Source organism: Copidosoma floridanum, unplaced genomic scaffold (genome assembly GCF_036245765.1).
Source record: "Copidosoma floridanum isolate Cflo_tuat_1 unplaced genomic scaffold, Cflo_Japanese_pri ptg000013l, whole genome shotgun sequence".
Classification (NCBI taxonomy): domain Eukaryota; kingdom Metazoa; phylum Arthropoda; class Insecta; order Hymenoptera; family Encyrtidae; genus Copidosoma; species Copidosoma floridanum.
Window position 1 is genome coordinate 35,018,901 of NW_028321890.1, and position 17,424 is coordinate 35,036,324.

The 17,424-nt window shown below is 34.9% G+C and overlaps 5 protein-coding genes across 7 annotated transcripts; 2 read left to right on the forward strand and 3 right to left on the reverse strand.

Moving 5' to 3' along the window:
- Positions 1-1,655: 1,655 nt before the first annotated feature.
- Positions 1,656-3,335, reverse strand: MED6 (mediator complex subunit 6). The gene is made up of 5 exons (XM_014363054.2): positions 2,811-3,335; positions 2,498-2,657; positions 2,243-2,423; positions 1,932-2,178; positions 1,656-1,855 (listed from the first exon to the last, which is right to left on the reverse strand). The coding sequence occupies exons 1-5, from the start codon at positions 2,839-2,841 to the stop codon at positions 1,776-1,778; spliced, it is 699 nt and encodes a 232-aa protein (XP_014218540.1). The 5' UTR covers positions 2,842-3,335; the 3' UTR covers positions 1,656-1,775.
- Naa80 (N-alpha-acetyltransferase 80) lies at positions 3,043-6,018 on the forward strand. 2 transcript variants are annotated; one of them, XM_089591531.1, is made up of 4 exons: positions 3,043-3,377; positions 4,511-4,624; positions 4,849-4,979; positions 5,073-6,018. In XM_089591531.1, exons 2-4 carry the CDS (start codon positions 4,518-4,520, stop codon positions 5,429-5,431), a joined length of 597 nt encoding a protein of 198 aa, XP_089447657.1. In that variant the 5' UTR covers positions 3,043-3,377; positions 4,511-4,517; the 3' UTR covers positions 5,432-6,018. The 2 variants fall into 2 exon arrangements, with proteins under 2 accessions (XP_089447657.1, XP_014218343.2); XM_014362857.2 differs by lacking the exon at positions 3,043-3,377 and adding an exon at positions 3,923-3,943.
- On the reverse strand, positions 5,517-7,192 carry LOC106646882 (flavin reductase (NADPH)). The gene is made up of 5 exons (XM_014363055.2): positions 6,798-7,192; positions 6,291-6,455; positions 6,130-6,219; positions 5,915-6,046; positions 5,517-5,845 (listed from the first exon to the last, which is right to left on the reverse strand). The coding sequence occupies exons 1-5, from the start codon at positions 6,877-6,879 to the stop codon at positions 5,697-5,699; spliced, it is 618 nt and encodes a 205-aa protein (XP_014218541.2). The 5' UTR covers positions 6,880-7,192; the 3' UTR covers positions 5,517-5,696.
- On the forward strand, positions 7,018-10,147 carry LOC106646879 (uncharacterized). Of its 2 annotated transcripts, none has more exons than XM_089591530.1 (10): positions 7,018-7,139; positions 7,604-7,866; positions 7,944-8,194; positions 8,259-8,472; positions 8,543-8,684; positions 8,770-8,887; positions 9,002-9,055; positions 9,272-9,411; positions 9,504-9,578; positions 9,668-10,147. In XM_089591530.1, exons 3-10 carry the CDS (start codon positions 8,098-8,100, stop codon positions 9,848-9,850), a joined length of 1,023 nt encoding a protein of 340 aa, XP_089447656.1. In that variant the 5' UTR covers positions 7,018-7,139; positions 7,604-7,866; positions 7,944-8,097; the 3' UTR covers positions 9,851-10,147. The 2 variants fall into 2 exon arrangements, with proteins under 2 accessions (XP_089447656.1, XP_014218539.1); XM_014363053.2 differs by having other exon boundaries at positions 7,027-7,139; positions 9,272-9,421; positions 9,490-9,578; positions 9,668-10,137.
- spn-E (tudor domain containing 9 protein spindle E) lies at positions 9,981-16,400 on the reverse strand. The gene is made up of 11 exons (XM_014363045.2): positions 16,014-16,400; positions 15,852-15,942; positions 15,064-15,265; positions 14,676-14,982; positions 14,149-14,606; positions 13,684-14,053; positions 13,442-13,611; positions 12,309-13,379; positions 10,876-12,177; positions 10,447-10,781; positions 9,981-10,370 (listed from the first exon to the last, which is right to left on the reverse strand). Exons 3-11 carry the CDS (start codon positions 15,253-15,255, stop codon positions 10,235-10,237), a joined length of 4,341 nt encoding a protein of 1,446 aa, XP_014218531.2. The 5' UTR covers positions 15,256-15,265; positions 15,852-15,942; positions 16,014-16,400; the 3' UTR covers positions 9,981-10,234.
- Positions 16,401-17,424: the final 1,024 nt, after the last annotated feature.

The following is a 17,424-nucleotide window of genomic DNA, read 5'->3' on the forward strand; positions in this document are numbered from 1 at the left end:
TTATCTTTGTTTCAAACCTTAATTCAAATAACCATTTTCTTTCTACAATGTTTATTCATTCTATAATGTTTAAGAATTTAAATATTTTGTTTTTTGTCTCATCGGTACATGTTTATTGTATTACAGGATTCCCTTTAATCAAAAAGAAATGTATGATTTGTTCATTGAAGAAAAAAATTTCAACTTTGTTCATACGTAATTGGTGTTATTAGAAAAACTATTGAAAAATATATTATATGTTACAAATCGCTACTTTAGTTAAATAAGTCTAAAGTTAAAGGTACATACTATTTATATTTTTCTCTTGCGACACGATGATTATATTTAGTAATAGAAAACCTAAAGATACGGACATTATTCTTTAATTTATTGTCAAAAGGGTCGTGGTCGGGATGGTTTGTTTAAATAAAGGGGAATGCAAAAGCCACCCCTGGAGCAAAACGTGCCGATGTGCTTGCAAATGGTATAACCTACGTATATAGTCACTATCAAGTACAATAAGGCTAACATTACGATTATCGGATGCGAACGTAAAAATCTTCGGATCCTTTGCAACAGGTTTTCCGTGTTCTCCTGTGGAACCGTCGTATCGTTGTTTGCGGTACACGTCCCGGCCTCTCTCTTTCCCCTCCTGATTGCCTTGTTCTTGCCTTTCTCGTCATTATTTTGCGAAGCTTTTTCAAGCCCTGATAATAAACCAATCTAAAATCAAACGGAATTCTTCACAAACAATTTTATTTCTTTTTCTTTGACTCGTAAAAAAGGACATTGAAAAATTTGCTTTTCAAGGCGGTGGATATATACGCACTAAAAAAAACATAACCAATCGCAATCAGTGATTCCAAAATCGTTTTGACAAGAATACATTAAAATTACAAATTCCCGTTGATACGCGTTATTTACGAGTAGAAAAGGAAATTTTTCAACATCCTCAAATATTTATTTACTTGTCTTTTCCTCAATTTGTTTATTTGTTCGTGCGCCAATCGGACTACTTTGCACTTGTAATGTAGAATTTCTTGGACAAAGTCTTCAAACTCCTGAGGATTCAAAGTCGATAAATAATCGTCGTCGTCATCGTCAACACTGCTGTAGTCTTCGGAAGTTTCATTGCACAAACATTTGCCTGATGTCATAGTATATTTTTTGCATTAAATTTATAAACATGATTCTTTAAGTCATTTTTCATCACTAGTGTTTTTACGTTCAATGAAAATACTAAACAACTACAAAACAAATGAAGTTAGTTGTTTTGAAAATTGACAGGGCTCTTTGGATTAAAATTATAAGTACAAACCTTTCACTGACCATATGGTTTAACTGTTTTCGCTAAATTTTCATATTATTGAGTGTAAATCATGAAATTCGTAACTCTTTTTAAAAATTTTTCCAATAACTCGACATATTTTGCGCGATACTACAAAAGTACGTCATCATCTCGACAACCAATAGTGTGCCCTAACACTTATTCCGACTCTTGTCATAAAATAATAGATTCATATTGCGAGTATCAACTCAAAAAAAAATCGAAACTGAAATCGAAAAAACCTGTAATAGATGATAACGACGATCCTGACTGTCCCTGGTGTAAGAAGAAAAAATAAAAAAGTTTCCTTGTGTTAAGGTAAAAATATGTTTATTATTTTCAGTGCTTTTCACTCAGTATCAAATATGTCACTCATTAATTTACAATCACTTGGCATCCCTGTCATAAATCTATTTTACACTTAGACAACATTCAAATATTAATTCAACTAAAAATGACGAGTCTTAGTCTAATTTATCCTCGGCTTCTTCTCCGGTGGTGGCCTCATATCTTTTTTATCTGTCTGGGGTTCTTGCTTAATTTGTGTGGCTAGAAACAAAAAACGTAAAGACATATAAAAACTAGGAAAACAAATACTTGACAAGAAGTCATTGAATCAACATACCAGGCTCAATGGCAGCTTGATGAAACTTGGGAGTTGGTTGAGGAAATTTCTTGACCAACTGGTACAAAAGTTGATCAACTCTTTGCCGCTGGAAAAGCGTGCTAGGTTCTTCTCTGATGGGAGTTTCTTTTTTGGTGGCTGCAGTCTTACCATTTTTAAAGTCCCACGAGTATCCTTTGTTAGGATGATACCTAGAGCATGCACTAGCTTCTTCAAAGGCAGATTGCAAATGATTAACGGTAGTCAACTAAAATAAATAATGAAGTCCATGAAATTTTTGCGTAGGGCTATTTGTATTTTGTAACACCAACCAGTCTGGAATTTACTACGGATGCTAAGTCAGGTGCTTGATAAACAATTCCTGCAATTATGTAGTAATCAGCTATCGGTGTTGCTTGAGTAGGACCAGGACCATGCCTGTGTTGCTTGCGTATCACGTATAAAATTGGCTCCTGCACATGCAAGAGTATGTACTCCAGACCAACCATATTTCTGAACAATTATTCGTCATTTTAACAACACAACCATTCATCACGTAAAAGATTAGAATCAAAAGTATTACTTACGAAAGTTGGTCCGGATTAAGCCTTTGCATTTTAATGTTTTCATTGTTGCAAGTTCTGTCGTAGAATGGATTCGATCTTTCAGAAAAATATTCCATGATGTTGTTTGGATTAAGTATGGGAATCCAAGCGCTGTCGTGCCAGGAAAGTCCCAAGGGATTTTCTAAAGATATTTAAAATCCAAGTTATCTTTGTTTGCATTGGATAGTTTAAAAATAAAATTTCAAACAATAGAGTAATAGTAGAGGTTATTCGTACGAAATCAAGAACTTAATGTGAATTAAACGAGAAAAAAACAGGTGAAATTCACAATTACCAGGTGCTGGGGGTAAACGTTGGGGAATCATCTTGGTTGTTCACTATTCTCAAATACAACTTAATTAAGTATAAAGAACTCAAAACACTGCACTTATGACCACTGACACTTCGTTTCGAACGTAAAAGTAAATATCGACTGCTGCCGCATAAGTTAAACAACCGACACAACCGTAAACACTGCGACTACAGCGCTACCTTTGCTTTTTGTGCTGAAATCGGAGCATATCGGGGGAGGCAGAAAGAGGCTCATGCGCCGCATCTTATTTCGGCAATTTACAAGTATTTTCTCTCTCTGCTAAACTTTTCAGATATATCTGCAAACGTGTGGGCGGAGAAACAAGTTGATGAAGATACAATTTGGCCAAACGCGATATAGTTTATCTGTCAGTTTAGAAGAGAGTTGATGACGTATTCTCCAGTGGTATATTACACCGAGCCACCAAGTGTGTGTATTAGTCAAGACTCCAAACTCCAAAATAATATAGTGATGAGGTAGAGCATATTCGTAGAGTCAAATACTCGAATTTTTCACTCTGTTGGACGGCACTTCATAAGACTGCGCCAGGTAAATATAACAATGATCATGTTACATGTTCAAATCGATCGAATTTAGTTATTCCAAAAAATGTCCAGATACACATGACATGAATAGTAGAATCCCAGCTTTTATAGGGATTTTGTATGATTTTTGCTAGCTCCACATTACCCAGATTAATTTTTTTGTTACAGAGGTGCTATTAATACCCTCTAGCTTTAACAAATGTTCATATTGCAAAGCTTATAAATTTTCCAAGCGCGTCTTTAATTTGAACAGTCACGGTGTGTGTGTATTAATTGTAAATGTAGCAGTTAGCACCTATATATTATGTGCTGCACTTTCCGACTGAATGAACTCATGAATTACTTGAAGGTGTGTCTGTGTACGAATGACAAAAAATAGTAATACAGACGCAGTGTCAAGTGTTGGTTCAAGGCGAAAACGTCACCCAGTGATTTAATTCAACCAAAGGAGTGTATGTATGCTTAACACCCAAGTAGGCGTGTGTGTCTCATCTGTTTGGATGATAAAAATAGGCCAGCAGCTATAGCTTGTATAGAGAGTCTGTGTCTTCATGATTTTCTTACTCTTGTGTAGGTACTACTATGTGGGATACACGCGGGCTTGGTTGAATTGGCGCTTGAACGATTCACAATTTAAATGGCTCTTGTGATGAGAAATTTTGAATATGTCGCATTCATTTATAAAGTTTTTTTTGCGTATTTCTGAAGCATAGGAAACTATAAAGTGGAGTAAAAATATTCCATTGACGAGCTTTGATTTTGTAAGAATCTCTTTTACTGTATCATAAACCTTTGAAAAAATCTAAAATTTCTTCTGCAGACTACTTTATAAGTTTTTTTTTTTACACTGTGTGCATATTAGACGTTTTTTGTTGTTTATGAATCATTAGGTAATAGCTAAGACAAACAATGTGTGAAGTCTTTTACATTAAAACATTTAGAAAATAACACTAGAAGTACAATAAATTATTGATTTTTCAATTTCCCAAATTGTGTGATTAGTATAACTTATTTTTTACATCCAACCTTAGATGCCTAAGTAAAACATACTCTAATGCAAAAGTACTTCTAGAGTTAAGCATAGCATGTATGCATCAAGTAGATGTGATGGTTTTCTTTGATTTACCTGCTTTCCAGAGAAATAATGAAAGATACCCGCTATAACTTAGTTCAACTTCATAAGCGGCCCGATTTACTACAGCAATGCTGCAAACTTCTAAACTCTGAATGGAAACGGAGCGAAACCGCACGGTATGTTAGAGAAAAAGGTAAAAACTTAGCACGCAAAGCTTAATCGCTTCTTTTTTCAGTTAATTTTGCTTCTCTCTGCACATCTGCCTACTCTATTCTTACGCTTCGTCTCTCATCACCATCGACAATCTTTGTTATTTTTCTTTTCATTAAAAATACCCAGAAAAGGTAATTAATGTTAATCAGAGAAGACAAACCACTGATAGTTTTCATCCTGTTGACAGGTTGAGAAGTCTCGAGGCATCCTGTGATAAATTTCCTGTGTGTCTAATATTACTTCACAAAGATGATGTCGTTGGTCACTGCAAAGTCTCTTTGGTGAATAACTCTCAAGATGGCGTTATTTTAGAATCACGTAAACAAATCACTTTTTAATTTAACGAAACAATCTGCAAAACATAATAAATATAAATGTATTGGGAAAGTAATTGGTCATGTGTTGTTTTAGTTATAATTGATCACACCTGTAGATCTCAAGGACTAGGATCGATGCTACTGCAAGCAACAGAAGATTATGTGTATAAAAGAGGTATTAGAAATGTGTATCTCACAACAAAAGGTCAGGAGGGATTCTACTTAAAAAATGGATACGTTATATGTGAACCTGTACCTCAGTTAAATGGATACAGAGACTTTAACACAAATGCATATTCAAGCGAAAAAAGTAATTCAAAGTTAAAATCAAGTGAAATGATGCCAGCAGGACCTCCTCCGCCTCCAATGCCACCAAATTTCAACAGATTGATTCCACAAATTTTTTTGACTATTCCTAAACGAACATTTATGATGAAAAAATTAGAGCCCTGACAAAAAGTACAATTATATAACAAATATTATTATTTATTGTAAATACTTTAAAAATATCTTTTAAGAACACTTATAAAGTCACACATGACCAAAGCATGTATTTTTGAGTAAAAAACATTTGTTTTCTTTTTTTTTTGTATAAAGTATTATTTCTCAGAAATCTTATGTAATACTAGATATACTCTCTTTTAAAAAACTGCACAACCTTAACGTGCAAAAATTTTGTGCATGGCACTTTCAGTTCATTAATATTCATTTTTGCAAATCAAGAACAAGTTGCTATACCACAAACTTTTTGATAATGTTCTGGTTGATCCAAACTCTTTATTAAAAATTCACCCAGGTCATGTTTGGAGATGGCTGGTCCTGGTGACTTGTCATACTCAATTGTATATTTCGGACTCGCAGGCAACTCTGTAATAAAGAAAAATTATCATTTCAAAGAAAATAAATAAATGATTTAATATTGACAATTACAATTACCTGTTATATGAGGTGGCAAACAGGCAATCCAATTCAATCCACATGCTTTGACGAGGTCAAACATCCTTTGGTGATCTGCATTTAAATCTTTGAAAATTACAGGAACTTTTTCAGGCTCACGGAATAAAAATGCTAAAAGTCCATTTAAAAAAATATAATATGAATTCAGAAATGTATTTAATCTTGTAAATTGAAAACAAAAACTTTCAATTTACCTGATAAGCAAACGGAAACGATCTGAACATTATGCTTCTTCATGGCACTGATGATATTTTTCATACCATCAGACAAAACAGTTGTTGGTTCTGTAAAAATACCAATTAATAGATTGACACATCAACTTTCACATCTGATTCAAATAAAACGAAGAACATACTCAAATCATTTCTAGTTCCAAGTACAACAACAACACCATCCATGTCAGATACAGCTTGTGACACCTGTTCAGCATTCGTCACGTCTCCAACGAAAATTTCAACCTTGTCTTTGAGGTGTTCAGGAACTTTGTTCTCATCCCTAACAAATGCTCTTGTCTTGAGACCTTGAGGAAATGTTAGTCAAGTCAATATTAATTCAAAGTCAAAGTCAGCTTAGATATCAAGCAATATGTTATGGGATATTATAAAAACAAAAAATAAGTTTTAAATAGCATACATTACAGGGTATTACAAAACGCTTTTTTTTATATTCATCCCATTTCTTATTGCACGAAAACCAGTAGCCCAATTGAGCTTGCAATTTGCATATTATTTCATACATGAAGAGGAGTAAAATGACTTGCACTCCGGCATGAAAACGATAAAAATGAACTTGGCCAAGTAAGACAAAACACGAACAAATCGTTAAAATCGATTCTTTAGTTTTAAAAGTAAAATAAATTTACCTGCTTTGACGGCATGCTCGAGCGAGCACGAACCGGTCATCCCTGTTGCACCGAAAATCACGATTTTCTTCATGTTCCCCATTAAAATAGATCCAACCACGCACCAATTAAGTTCTTATCTTTCTTAATGGTCTACGACGTCGATGTGTCTGCGTGACTTTTCTCTTTTTCTGTCTCGACGCTCGTCGACCTCGTCGTCGTCGTACCGCAGGCAGACAAAGAGACGCCGGCTCTGATGCTTGTCAATCAGGGAATCTTACTATTACGAACGGTGACGTGTAGATATTCTTTATCACTATTCTTAACAACGTCTTCTACTTAATCGCGCCGCTAATTATACGTGTAAGTATACAGAATAATGCAAGTTACATATGCGTACAACTTATATGACTTGTAAACTTGTGTTGTCATCTATATGAATGCATGACTGTATATATATACTTTCTCTCGAACAAATAAGGTATATATATATATATGTGTGTATACTGTACTCTGTTCTGTTGTCTCTTTTCTCCTATATCTACGAATTTACCATACATTATTGTTAATTATCTATTATGATGATGAATCGTGTACTATTTTGTTTATTTTTTAAACATTTTTATAACTTATTGCTACGGTTATTACTAGCACATATGTAAAATAATTGGCTCCAATTGATTTGTATCATAATCATTTGAAAGAAATTCAGTTACTATGAGTACTTGGCCCTCTAACATAATGTATTATAAGGATTTCAACATAAATAAAATATAACCATCAGAGCATTTTTACTAAAATTAAATGAAGCAAAATTGGGTGTGTAGGAAAAAAGAATTTGCAGGGAATTTTATTTTTGAGCTGTGGCCGCGTAAAACTTGAGAGAGGGGAAATGATCGAATAAGGGGGAAAAAAGAAACAAAAAAATGACAGCTGCAAGAAAAAGTCGTCTGCCACTCCGTACTGACGCCATTGTGCGACTCCAAAATATAACCACAAAAATGACACTTTCAGCGATATTAAATTGTAACTTTCATCAGATTTTTTGAGCTTTCAAGTTCAACTTACACTTACAGAACAAATGTTGTCGGTGGGTATAACCTACTTTTTCGGGCCTATGTCTCTAAAGTTCTGTGAATCATCGTACTTATTACTGTTTTTCTGTAGATATCGACAACACGTCACTTTCAGCAGTTATTAATTATTAATACACTCGGGCCCCGTAAACAGTCCCGTTAAGCTAGTTAATTGGTCATAAGTTCGGGTAATCAGTGAATATTAAGTGATAGCCACCCTGACTTCCAACAATACTTCAGTGAAAATGCCAGCCGTTGTTGCTGGCAGTAACCAACGTAACGAACGCATGCGGCAAGCTCTCAAGATTCACATTATGCGGGAGAGGCAACGCAAAAAACAAGGTATAAAATTCAATTAAATGTTTTTCAAGGATATTTCTTTAAAGAATATTCATGCATTTTTTAGAGCAAGAGGCTGATGAAGAAGAGGAAAGACAGAGAAAGGAAAGGGAGACCAAACAAAAGCAGAATGTCATGACAATAGGTGAGACTAGAGAACAGATTGCTCAGGTTGAAAGAGAACTAGAAGACCTAAGGAAGGAGAAGCATGAGCTGTTTGGACAATTGAAAAAAGTTCTACACGAAGATGATAATAGAAAAAGACTGTACAAAGAAACAATGTATGCTTGTCAGATATACGTTTGTAATTTAATCTTATCACGAATATTTTAAGAAACAATGTATTTTCAGAGTTTCTTCAGAGCCAATGCATCAAATTGGAGGATATCCCGAGGCTACTGTTGTTCACCCTCACCTGTACATACCGCATCCAACAAGAAGTCCTATTTATAAAGTTGCAGCAGTTACACCCTCTCACACTTTACTTTCAAGTGTAAATATTCAAATTTTTGTGAAACAAAAGTCTTTAATTACATGCTACAGACAAGTAAATTTCAAATTTTCCAATTCATCAACAGGGTCCTGTAAAACGCTCACACAGCCCATCGCCTCCACCATCAGCACCAACAGTATACCATCCTGGTTATGGTTATAAGCCACCTCTGTCTATGCCAAGTTATATTCCAACTCCATCAAGTAAAATACAAGTTTATTTTATTATATTCAATTTATAGTAATTTGCTAAAAAGTTATTTTCTTATGTCCAAACAATTAGTACAGGACTAAAGACACGTGATCGTATTTTTACAGAGTCGGAAGATGCAGCTAGGAGATCTGGTGATGCTCGAGTTGTTCTTTGGAACAGTAAGTGCTGAATTAAAAATGACTGATTCTATCAACAAAAATCAAACATTCTGTATCAGTCACGATGTCAATTTGCATAATTTACGAATTACCCTGCAAATCTAACATACAAACCCAAGTTACGAATTAACCGAAACACCTACATTTCACAATACAGATTATTTTTTGTAACTAGTAAAATTAATTTCTGAACTAATAATTGAACGTTTATTTCAGAGTCACCGAGCCAGTTTACTAGCTCAAGTTATTATCCACCTGGAACTTACGATTTTTGTCCGCCCACGTCGCAAACCAACAGACTACCCGAATCTGGGAAACCTGTCTACCTCACGGCTACTCGAACACCGCTTCCAACAGTTCAAACATGTAATGTTACTTTAAATATTAATTCAACATTAATTTTACTTGTATTTTAATTACGTGTATTTGAAAAGCCCCATACACGGAGGACAAATTTTATCCACGCCCTGGAAGCCACGTGGCCGTTCACGGTGGAGCAATTCCAATTCAACAACCTCCACAGGTATGCTTAAAGTATTTTTTGTTTTTAATTGAGATAATTTGCTGTTTATGTGGATATAAAGCGTGATTAAAAAACATTGATTTATTCAGGGGGCCAAGACAGGTGGCATAACTAGTGGCTATCCGGTTAGGGCGCCGCAGCCACCACCTCCACAAAATCCGTATCCACCACACCCATCAGGTACATACGTAAGTGTTGCCGGCGCACCGGCACCAGGGCGACTTTTGTACACTCAACCTACTGGACCTCGGTATATTCAAAGAGATGTTTAAAAAATCGTATGCAATATTTATCTGTATCATATTTCACAATAATATTTATAAGCACAGAGAATTTTATTTACGTACACTTGGTACAAAGTGTACTTGCATCATGTGTTATTTTCAAGAATTTTTCAACAAGTTAAGTTATTGAACAAATTTATTCTCTCTTTTCTGTCAAAAAATATACGAATTTGAATTAAAATAGAAAATAAGCTTACAATTATTTAGACTTTAGGCAATCCTTGAGATTTTTGTATGTACCTTACTTACAATATATTCTTTAGTTTACTTTAAAAAAGTTGAAAAAGTATTACAAAATTATACAACATATATAATTAAGACTTACAATATATTAAGAATTAATATTACCTTATTTCTAATAGTAGTTTAGTATTAATTTAAATTCAACTTTGATTCATTATTCCTGTGTTTTTCTAAAAATAAATGCAGCCTTAGATCTTCCCGTGTGTACATAATCTCTTCGCACAACTTGCACTCAATCTCAATTTTATCCGAAATCCTTGGATCACTGAAATGAAGAGAACAAATTTTTACTCAACGAAAAAAAATAAAAAATCTTTTTAAAAACTACGTTGAAATCTTACGACATAGCCAACTGCCTCAATTCTTTGATGTGATGAAACATCTCTTCAGCGATTTCATTACGATCCTCCAGTGACAAAGCATTATGCAAAGGATAAATACTATCGTCTTTAATGACACTCTTTGTTGGGCGTATAAACAAGGAATCATCATACATATTCCAGCCTCCAAAGTTAAGAATTTTCTGCTTTTGTTGAGACTTGGTGGGATGATCGGTCAAATTTGTTAAAAACATATAAACTTTTTTTTGACAGAATATAGCTTGATCTTCATTATTGTCATTCTCATCTTTTTTGATGTTAATGGCCAAGTTAATCCAATGTCTCAATCTATTTATCTGCAAAAAAAAAAAATTATAAAATATGAATTATTGTCAATTATCACAATTCAAAATGATGTATGAACAAGAGTATGAAAAAATTCTTGCTTACATTTTGCAAATCCTGTATGCTGACTTCAGTATCAAAACATACTTCCATATCGTGTTCAGGTAACAACGGTGCATTATTTTTTGGATCGTATCCTAATCCGCACAGAGCTCCCACGTAATACGTTCCACCAGAGCTTCTCCTTAGTTCCATCTTGGGAGTAAAAATCAAGCACAATAAAGCGGTCAAGCCTGGTATGTTGGGCATAAGAGTGGTGTTGCGTAACGTCAAGGTAGTCGATGATTGATTTTGACTGACGAGCGAAGATACGAGTAAACGATCATGTGGATCCTCGGGATTTGTGTCCACCAGTACAGAATTTACTGATCCGCCCTCAACAACAACAGACTTACTTGCTGCGACGATCGCAAGACTAGACAAGTTAATTTCAAGTGGTGAATTAGGTCCTTTTAACAACATATTAAAATTACAGTCGTTCACGGGTGGAGGATCCGGATATGAACTTATCAAGAAATTCTTGTCATACTGTAGGAATTCTAAGTATTGACGGTGATGGGCACTGGACTGAGCACCTTTCGTTCTCAGTTGGTGGTTGTATTTCGACAAGTAGTTTTCCTCTACTGGATCAGCTAGACCTTCTCGCTCGAGTTCATCATTTATATTGATTAAGTTTCTACGATTGTGCGGATCTTGGCACATCAATACTATGGAGATTACGCTGTCGACAATGGAATATATTTCACCATACACTACGTATCGATCAGTTGCTGCATAACTCCTAAACAGATTAACGGCTTCTCGACACCATTTGCCCTTCGCGTTCTTTCTTCTTGAAGGCTCTATGCCGGTAAGCGTACATTCTAGAGCCAAACCCTTTATCGTAGCTATTTCAGAAGTTTCTTTAATAAGCTGAAGATTAGCACAGCGCACTGAACATCGATAGCCAAAATCAATGTATAGAAGATTCGCAACATCCTCTTTCTTGATCTCGTAAAAACTTTCGACAACTGCTCGATATACTTTTTGGTCTTTCCATGGAGCTGCGACAAGTTCACCCACCTTAAGCTTTCTGTTTACTGGTTCAAGTGTTTTTGGAGTTAATTCTGGGTCGTTCAGGTGATTCCTAATTTTGGTGATTTGATCCGAGATGACTCTGTTGTCCCGCAAGTGCACCCAAAACTTACCAGGGTCAATAAAATTAACAATGCAAATTGCCATAACTTTTGTTGATAAATCCGGTAAATTTGGTAAAGTTTTTGGTAGACATTTTTTTAAAGCATTAAAGTTATCTTGGCTGTAGAACATACTGCAAGTTGTTGTTGGAAGATCCAGCTTTTCAGCCATCTGTAACGTTTATCGTGAAATTAATCAGTTTTCTTTATTAACTCGAATGTCATATAATTACGTTTGAGCTTATGAAATTTGATTTGATGATTACGAAATAAAATGAAAATTACAAGTGAAAGACATTTTACCTTTTTAGCACTTTTGACATCCAACACAGGTACGCTGATTTCCATGCCTAGTTTTCTCATTTTCAAAGCTTTGTACACGGACGGAGATATCTTTCCAGGCATTTCGTTCATTTTTTTCTCATGTCCATAAAACTTTTCATCACTGAACATGATGTAAATTCGACTTGACCCATCAAACTCAACAAGTGCTTGTTCGTGCGAGGGAACAATGTCTTTGAATAATTCTTGGATTCTTTTGGCATAAAGCTTACCAGGATGGTCCATTTTCCAGCCTTGAAGATACACGGTACGTGTAGGATCAAGGCCACCCAATCCTCGAGCACCGTAAGTGCCATCGTTCTCAAAGTAGCCAGACTGGCTTCGGATAAAGTAATTTGGATAAAAGGCCCCTGCTATAACTATCTTCAGGACAAAACTTCGATCCAGATCGTCAATAACAAGCTTTTTTAAACCTGTCGTCTCCTTGATGCCAAGCCTTTCAAGTCGCTGCGTTAATTCACCTACCATATAGTCTACTTCGTGCATTACTCTTATTTGAATGAAGTTACGTTTGGCCCAGTCTTGTTCACTGCGTGTTTTACGCTTGATTCGATTAGCTGTGATCTCGTGCTGCCAAACGCGATAAGCATTGAGAAAAGCCATGGAATCACTGGAAGATCCATCAGCCCAGTGCACTTTGGCTTTGTAGGCTTCCATACGCTTCTGAAAAGGATTGCTAAACATACTCTTGAGAGCCATACTGGCAGCCATTATGATCGTATCTCTAAGAACATTAAACGCATGTCCAAGGGCCATCAGCTTAGAAAGGTGAACGTCAACTGGCAAATTTGCCATGATTTTACCCAAATCTGTCAAGTGACCGTCAACTCTATTTACTTCTCCTGGTTTGTCTACAAGACCTCCCACTTCCTTAAGTAACAATACGGTACGTTCGAGATTTGACAGATCTGGTGGATCAATGGCTAAAGCCAGTACAGCTTTCGGCTCGCCCATGTCCAGCAGCTTTGTTTGAAGTACTAACTTGTCAAGAGGGGATCGAGCGATTTCTGGTTCATTTTCAGCTTGAAGTTGCTGTAAAAATATCACAATAAATCACATTGACAAGGAAATTTCTCAAGTATCGAGAATCATACCTCTTCATAGAACTTTTTGGAAACAAGTCGATACACACGACCATCCATAACACGACCGGCACGTCCAGCTCGTTGGTCGCAGTTAGCTTTGCTTGCCCAAGTCAACTCCAAACATTGGAAATTGGTACTTGGGTCCGTGATAAGTTGCTTTGTCAAACAAAAGTCAATAACTATAGAAATAAAAAATTCTCATTGCTTTTAATACTCTCAGGAGGACCAAATAGCTTAAAAGTTTAATTTACCATATCGAACGTCTTGAATGGTAATACTACTCTCAGCAATATTTGTTGATAGTATAATACGACGGTACCCCCTTGGTGGAGATGTGAATACTTTACTTTGCTCTTCATTAGTGATGCTTGAATGCAAAACTACAATATCCCACTTTGACTTTTCACTGTGCGGATGCATTAGACTGTGCATTTCTTCAATTTCCCAAATTCCAGGTAAGAATACCAAAACTGCTGGTCTTGGTTTTGCTCCATTATCTTCAAGATCTTCTGGATCATAATCATTTTTCATATCAATGTCATCAAAAATATTTATCAGCCTAACACAAAATTGTATCATTTTTTCAGTAACTTTTGGCTCTTCATAGGAAACTTCAGGCATCTGAAAAAAATGAAGAAAAACGGAACATACGTATTGAATCAAGAAAACACTAGAATTATGAAATTAAATATTTAATAAATAATTATCCTACGCACCACCCCAAGACTGTCCAATTGGCAAAGGTAGTGAGTGTGTATTTTGAAATTACGCTTTTTCGAAACAGAAACAACGGGAGCATCTATGAATCCTGTTTCAGTTGGAAAAGCAAAGTAATTTGCAAACTTGTCCACATTAAAGGTAGCTGACATCAATATAACTTTTGTTGATCGTGAATTTGTTCTTAATAATTTTCTGATGACCAGTATGAGAAAATCCATCTCCTGATCTCGTTCGTGAACTTCATCCAAGATTACATGTGTGAAGTCAAGCATATTTTTTGTAGAGATTAGTTTCCTAAGAAGAATTCCAGTTGTGCAGTAAGTTAATCTCGTGTCTTTGGACGTATTTTTATACATTCCAACTTGACAACCAACAAGTGAGCCCAACTTCCATTTTCTTTCCTGAGCAACTCTTGTAGCAATACTGAGTGCGGCTATTCTTCGTGGTTGACATACTAAAAAAATAAAAAAAGTTGTATAAGAAAAATTAATAACAGGTGTTAGTAACTCAAGTTAAGACTCACCAACAATGTTACAAAACTTTTTTTGATTGTGATAGCTGTCTAAAATAAACTGTGGCACTTGAGTAGATTTACCACATCCAGTGGAACCTTCAATGATTGTCACAGCATGGGTTTGTATAGTCTTTACAATTTCATCTCGATAACTAAAAATAGGTAGATTTTCTTGAGATCGATGCTGAAAGTTAAAATTGCTCATAGCATCTACAGCTCTTTCATTTACAATTTCCGTAACGTTTGTTGGAACAGTTCCAACTGATATCTCATCCATTTTTCCTTGACTCATTGGTGGGCCTGTTACCTTAGCTGCCTATAATTAAACAAAAGAAAGTGTTTAATTTCATTTGTATCAACCAGTGAGAGAAGAAAAGTTTTAGGAAAGATTTCACACCTCCAGAGCAATTTGATTCTCTTGCTCCACATATTTTCGAGCGTAGTCTTTTCCACTTAAGTAAGTTCTGTCTTGTATCATTGAAGCTGACATAATAAAGGACCCATCGCTCACTTCGGAGGGGGTCCTTAATGGCTGCAAAGGCTGCCTTTGAAGTTCCAAGTTTTTTCCAAAAAACTTTACCAAATCCATGGCTGCAATTCTGTGCCAATAATTGGTATGTTTATAATTAAAATTGTTTATAGTAAAAAAAATTAATCAGAAAGATAAGAATTACTTATCCAAATAACAGTCATACATGTTTGTGCACTATAGAATTTCTTAAATTTAACAAAATACATATATATAACCAGGAAGCCTTTTTTTAGCATGCACATACTCTTTTAAACACAGTTTAACAAGTCACGTGGCAAAAACATGAAAAGCCGACAAGGTAGAAAGAAAGAAAGAACAAAAGAAAATGACAGTTTCTGAACCTCTTTTGATCCAAATGACTTTTCAAAAGCGAAATGTGTTTTAGATAAACGTTGACATACAACCGAATTGACACTAGCAAAATAATGAAGTTCCAAGAATAAGCAAGAATCATCAATTTACACCGTACTTTGCTTCAAAATAAAAAATGTTAATCGAATGTTTTTGAAAACACTGGCATTGCGGACATGCACTGGTGAATTCTTTCGTGTGCAGAAAAAAAAAATAACAAGTTTACTTAATTGGTTCGATCCGCAAAGCAAAATTTCGAATATTGTCCTAATTATGTGAAAAAAACATGCAGGATTACTTACAAAAGTACCTATTTGCAAGGTTGTTTAGGTTGCAGCAGAGCAGCGGTCAGCTCACCTTTCTCTCGTCCTCTCCGTGGACTCTCTCTTTGTCCTGCAAAATTGAAAAATTAGGTACTTATCATGTTTTAGTGTTCGTCAACTTTTGTCAGCAAACGGACGCACTTTTCTTCTCGCTGAACTATAAAGTCTTTCACTTTGTACTACTAAACATGAAGAATAAAAATAAATTGATAAACACTCTGAAATCAAGTACTTGAATGCCACGGACGACGGGATGCCAAGTTGACACACGTATTCTCTTGTTCGACCTCCGAAGTTCGAACACGTGCATATACCTGCTAGTTCTTACGTTTTTATACACAGACGGGTAAGTAAACATATACGGCCACGTATACTAGTATATATACAAAAAACCCTTTGCCGGCCTTCGTTCTAGGTATACGTATACCTATGCTGGAGTACCACGTGTATTTGGTAAATTATAGATTTCTTATCCTCTCATTCCCCCTTTGAAAAAAAGTGGGGAAGGGTCGCATAGTAACAATAAAAGAAATACATTTTGGACTATTTGAACAGCGAAAGTACATATCCTATTTATTAATACCTATACACACATGTTTTACATATCCACGATAACCGATTTTTAAGGACGTTCGGTAGAGATAGAAACCTGTGATTAATCTTTTTGAAATTTTAACCAGACATTCTTATTGTTGTTACAATAAAGCTGTTAAAATTTCAAGGGGTTCGTCTGTTTCGTTTCCGAGATATTGAATTTCAAAGTTCAGTCATTTTAACACGGTCGCTTATGGGGAAACTTATAAAAACTCGGTTTTAAAAAAATTGGCGTGATGAATGTCTCCAATTTTTTTATATGTCACAGATAATGTTATCAACTATATGTATAAAAAGTTTCGTGACGATCGTCTGATTAGTTTATGAATAAAAATATTAAATAATAGTTCGACAAAAACATAACGGCAACGTCGCAAGAAGCGGGAAATTCAAAATATTCCAGGACGTACATTTCAGTAAATATTTGAATATTATGGTAGATATTTATGTATTTCTGTATAAAACATAAGCTTAAGCTATAATATACAATTGTATATGTGTGTGAATGTATGTACATAGGTTCCACCCGTACCCATAACAAAACATTGTATTATAATAACATATATTTATTTTTTTTAGTAAAATTTTTAATTTGTAATTTTTATACGATACAATTTTTTTACACACGATAACAAAATCATATGCTTGTAGTAATCGCAGAGACTAGAGTATGTCCTAATTATTCAACATATCACTTCCAATGAGACTTTTCAAGTCACATAAAAATTCAAGAATTTTATTTACATTAGCTACGAATATAATTGTCTGTCACAAGTCTTTTCACAAAAATTTTTATTAAATAAACAATTAATTTTTTTATGATTAATGATGAGTATACTTTTTACATGGTATTCATAGATTTTATAGCTTTTATCAACGCACAAAAACTTATCGTAAAAAAAAATTTAATTTTTTAAATATCGTTGTTGTATGTAACAATAAGTGCTCACGAAAAATG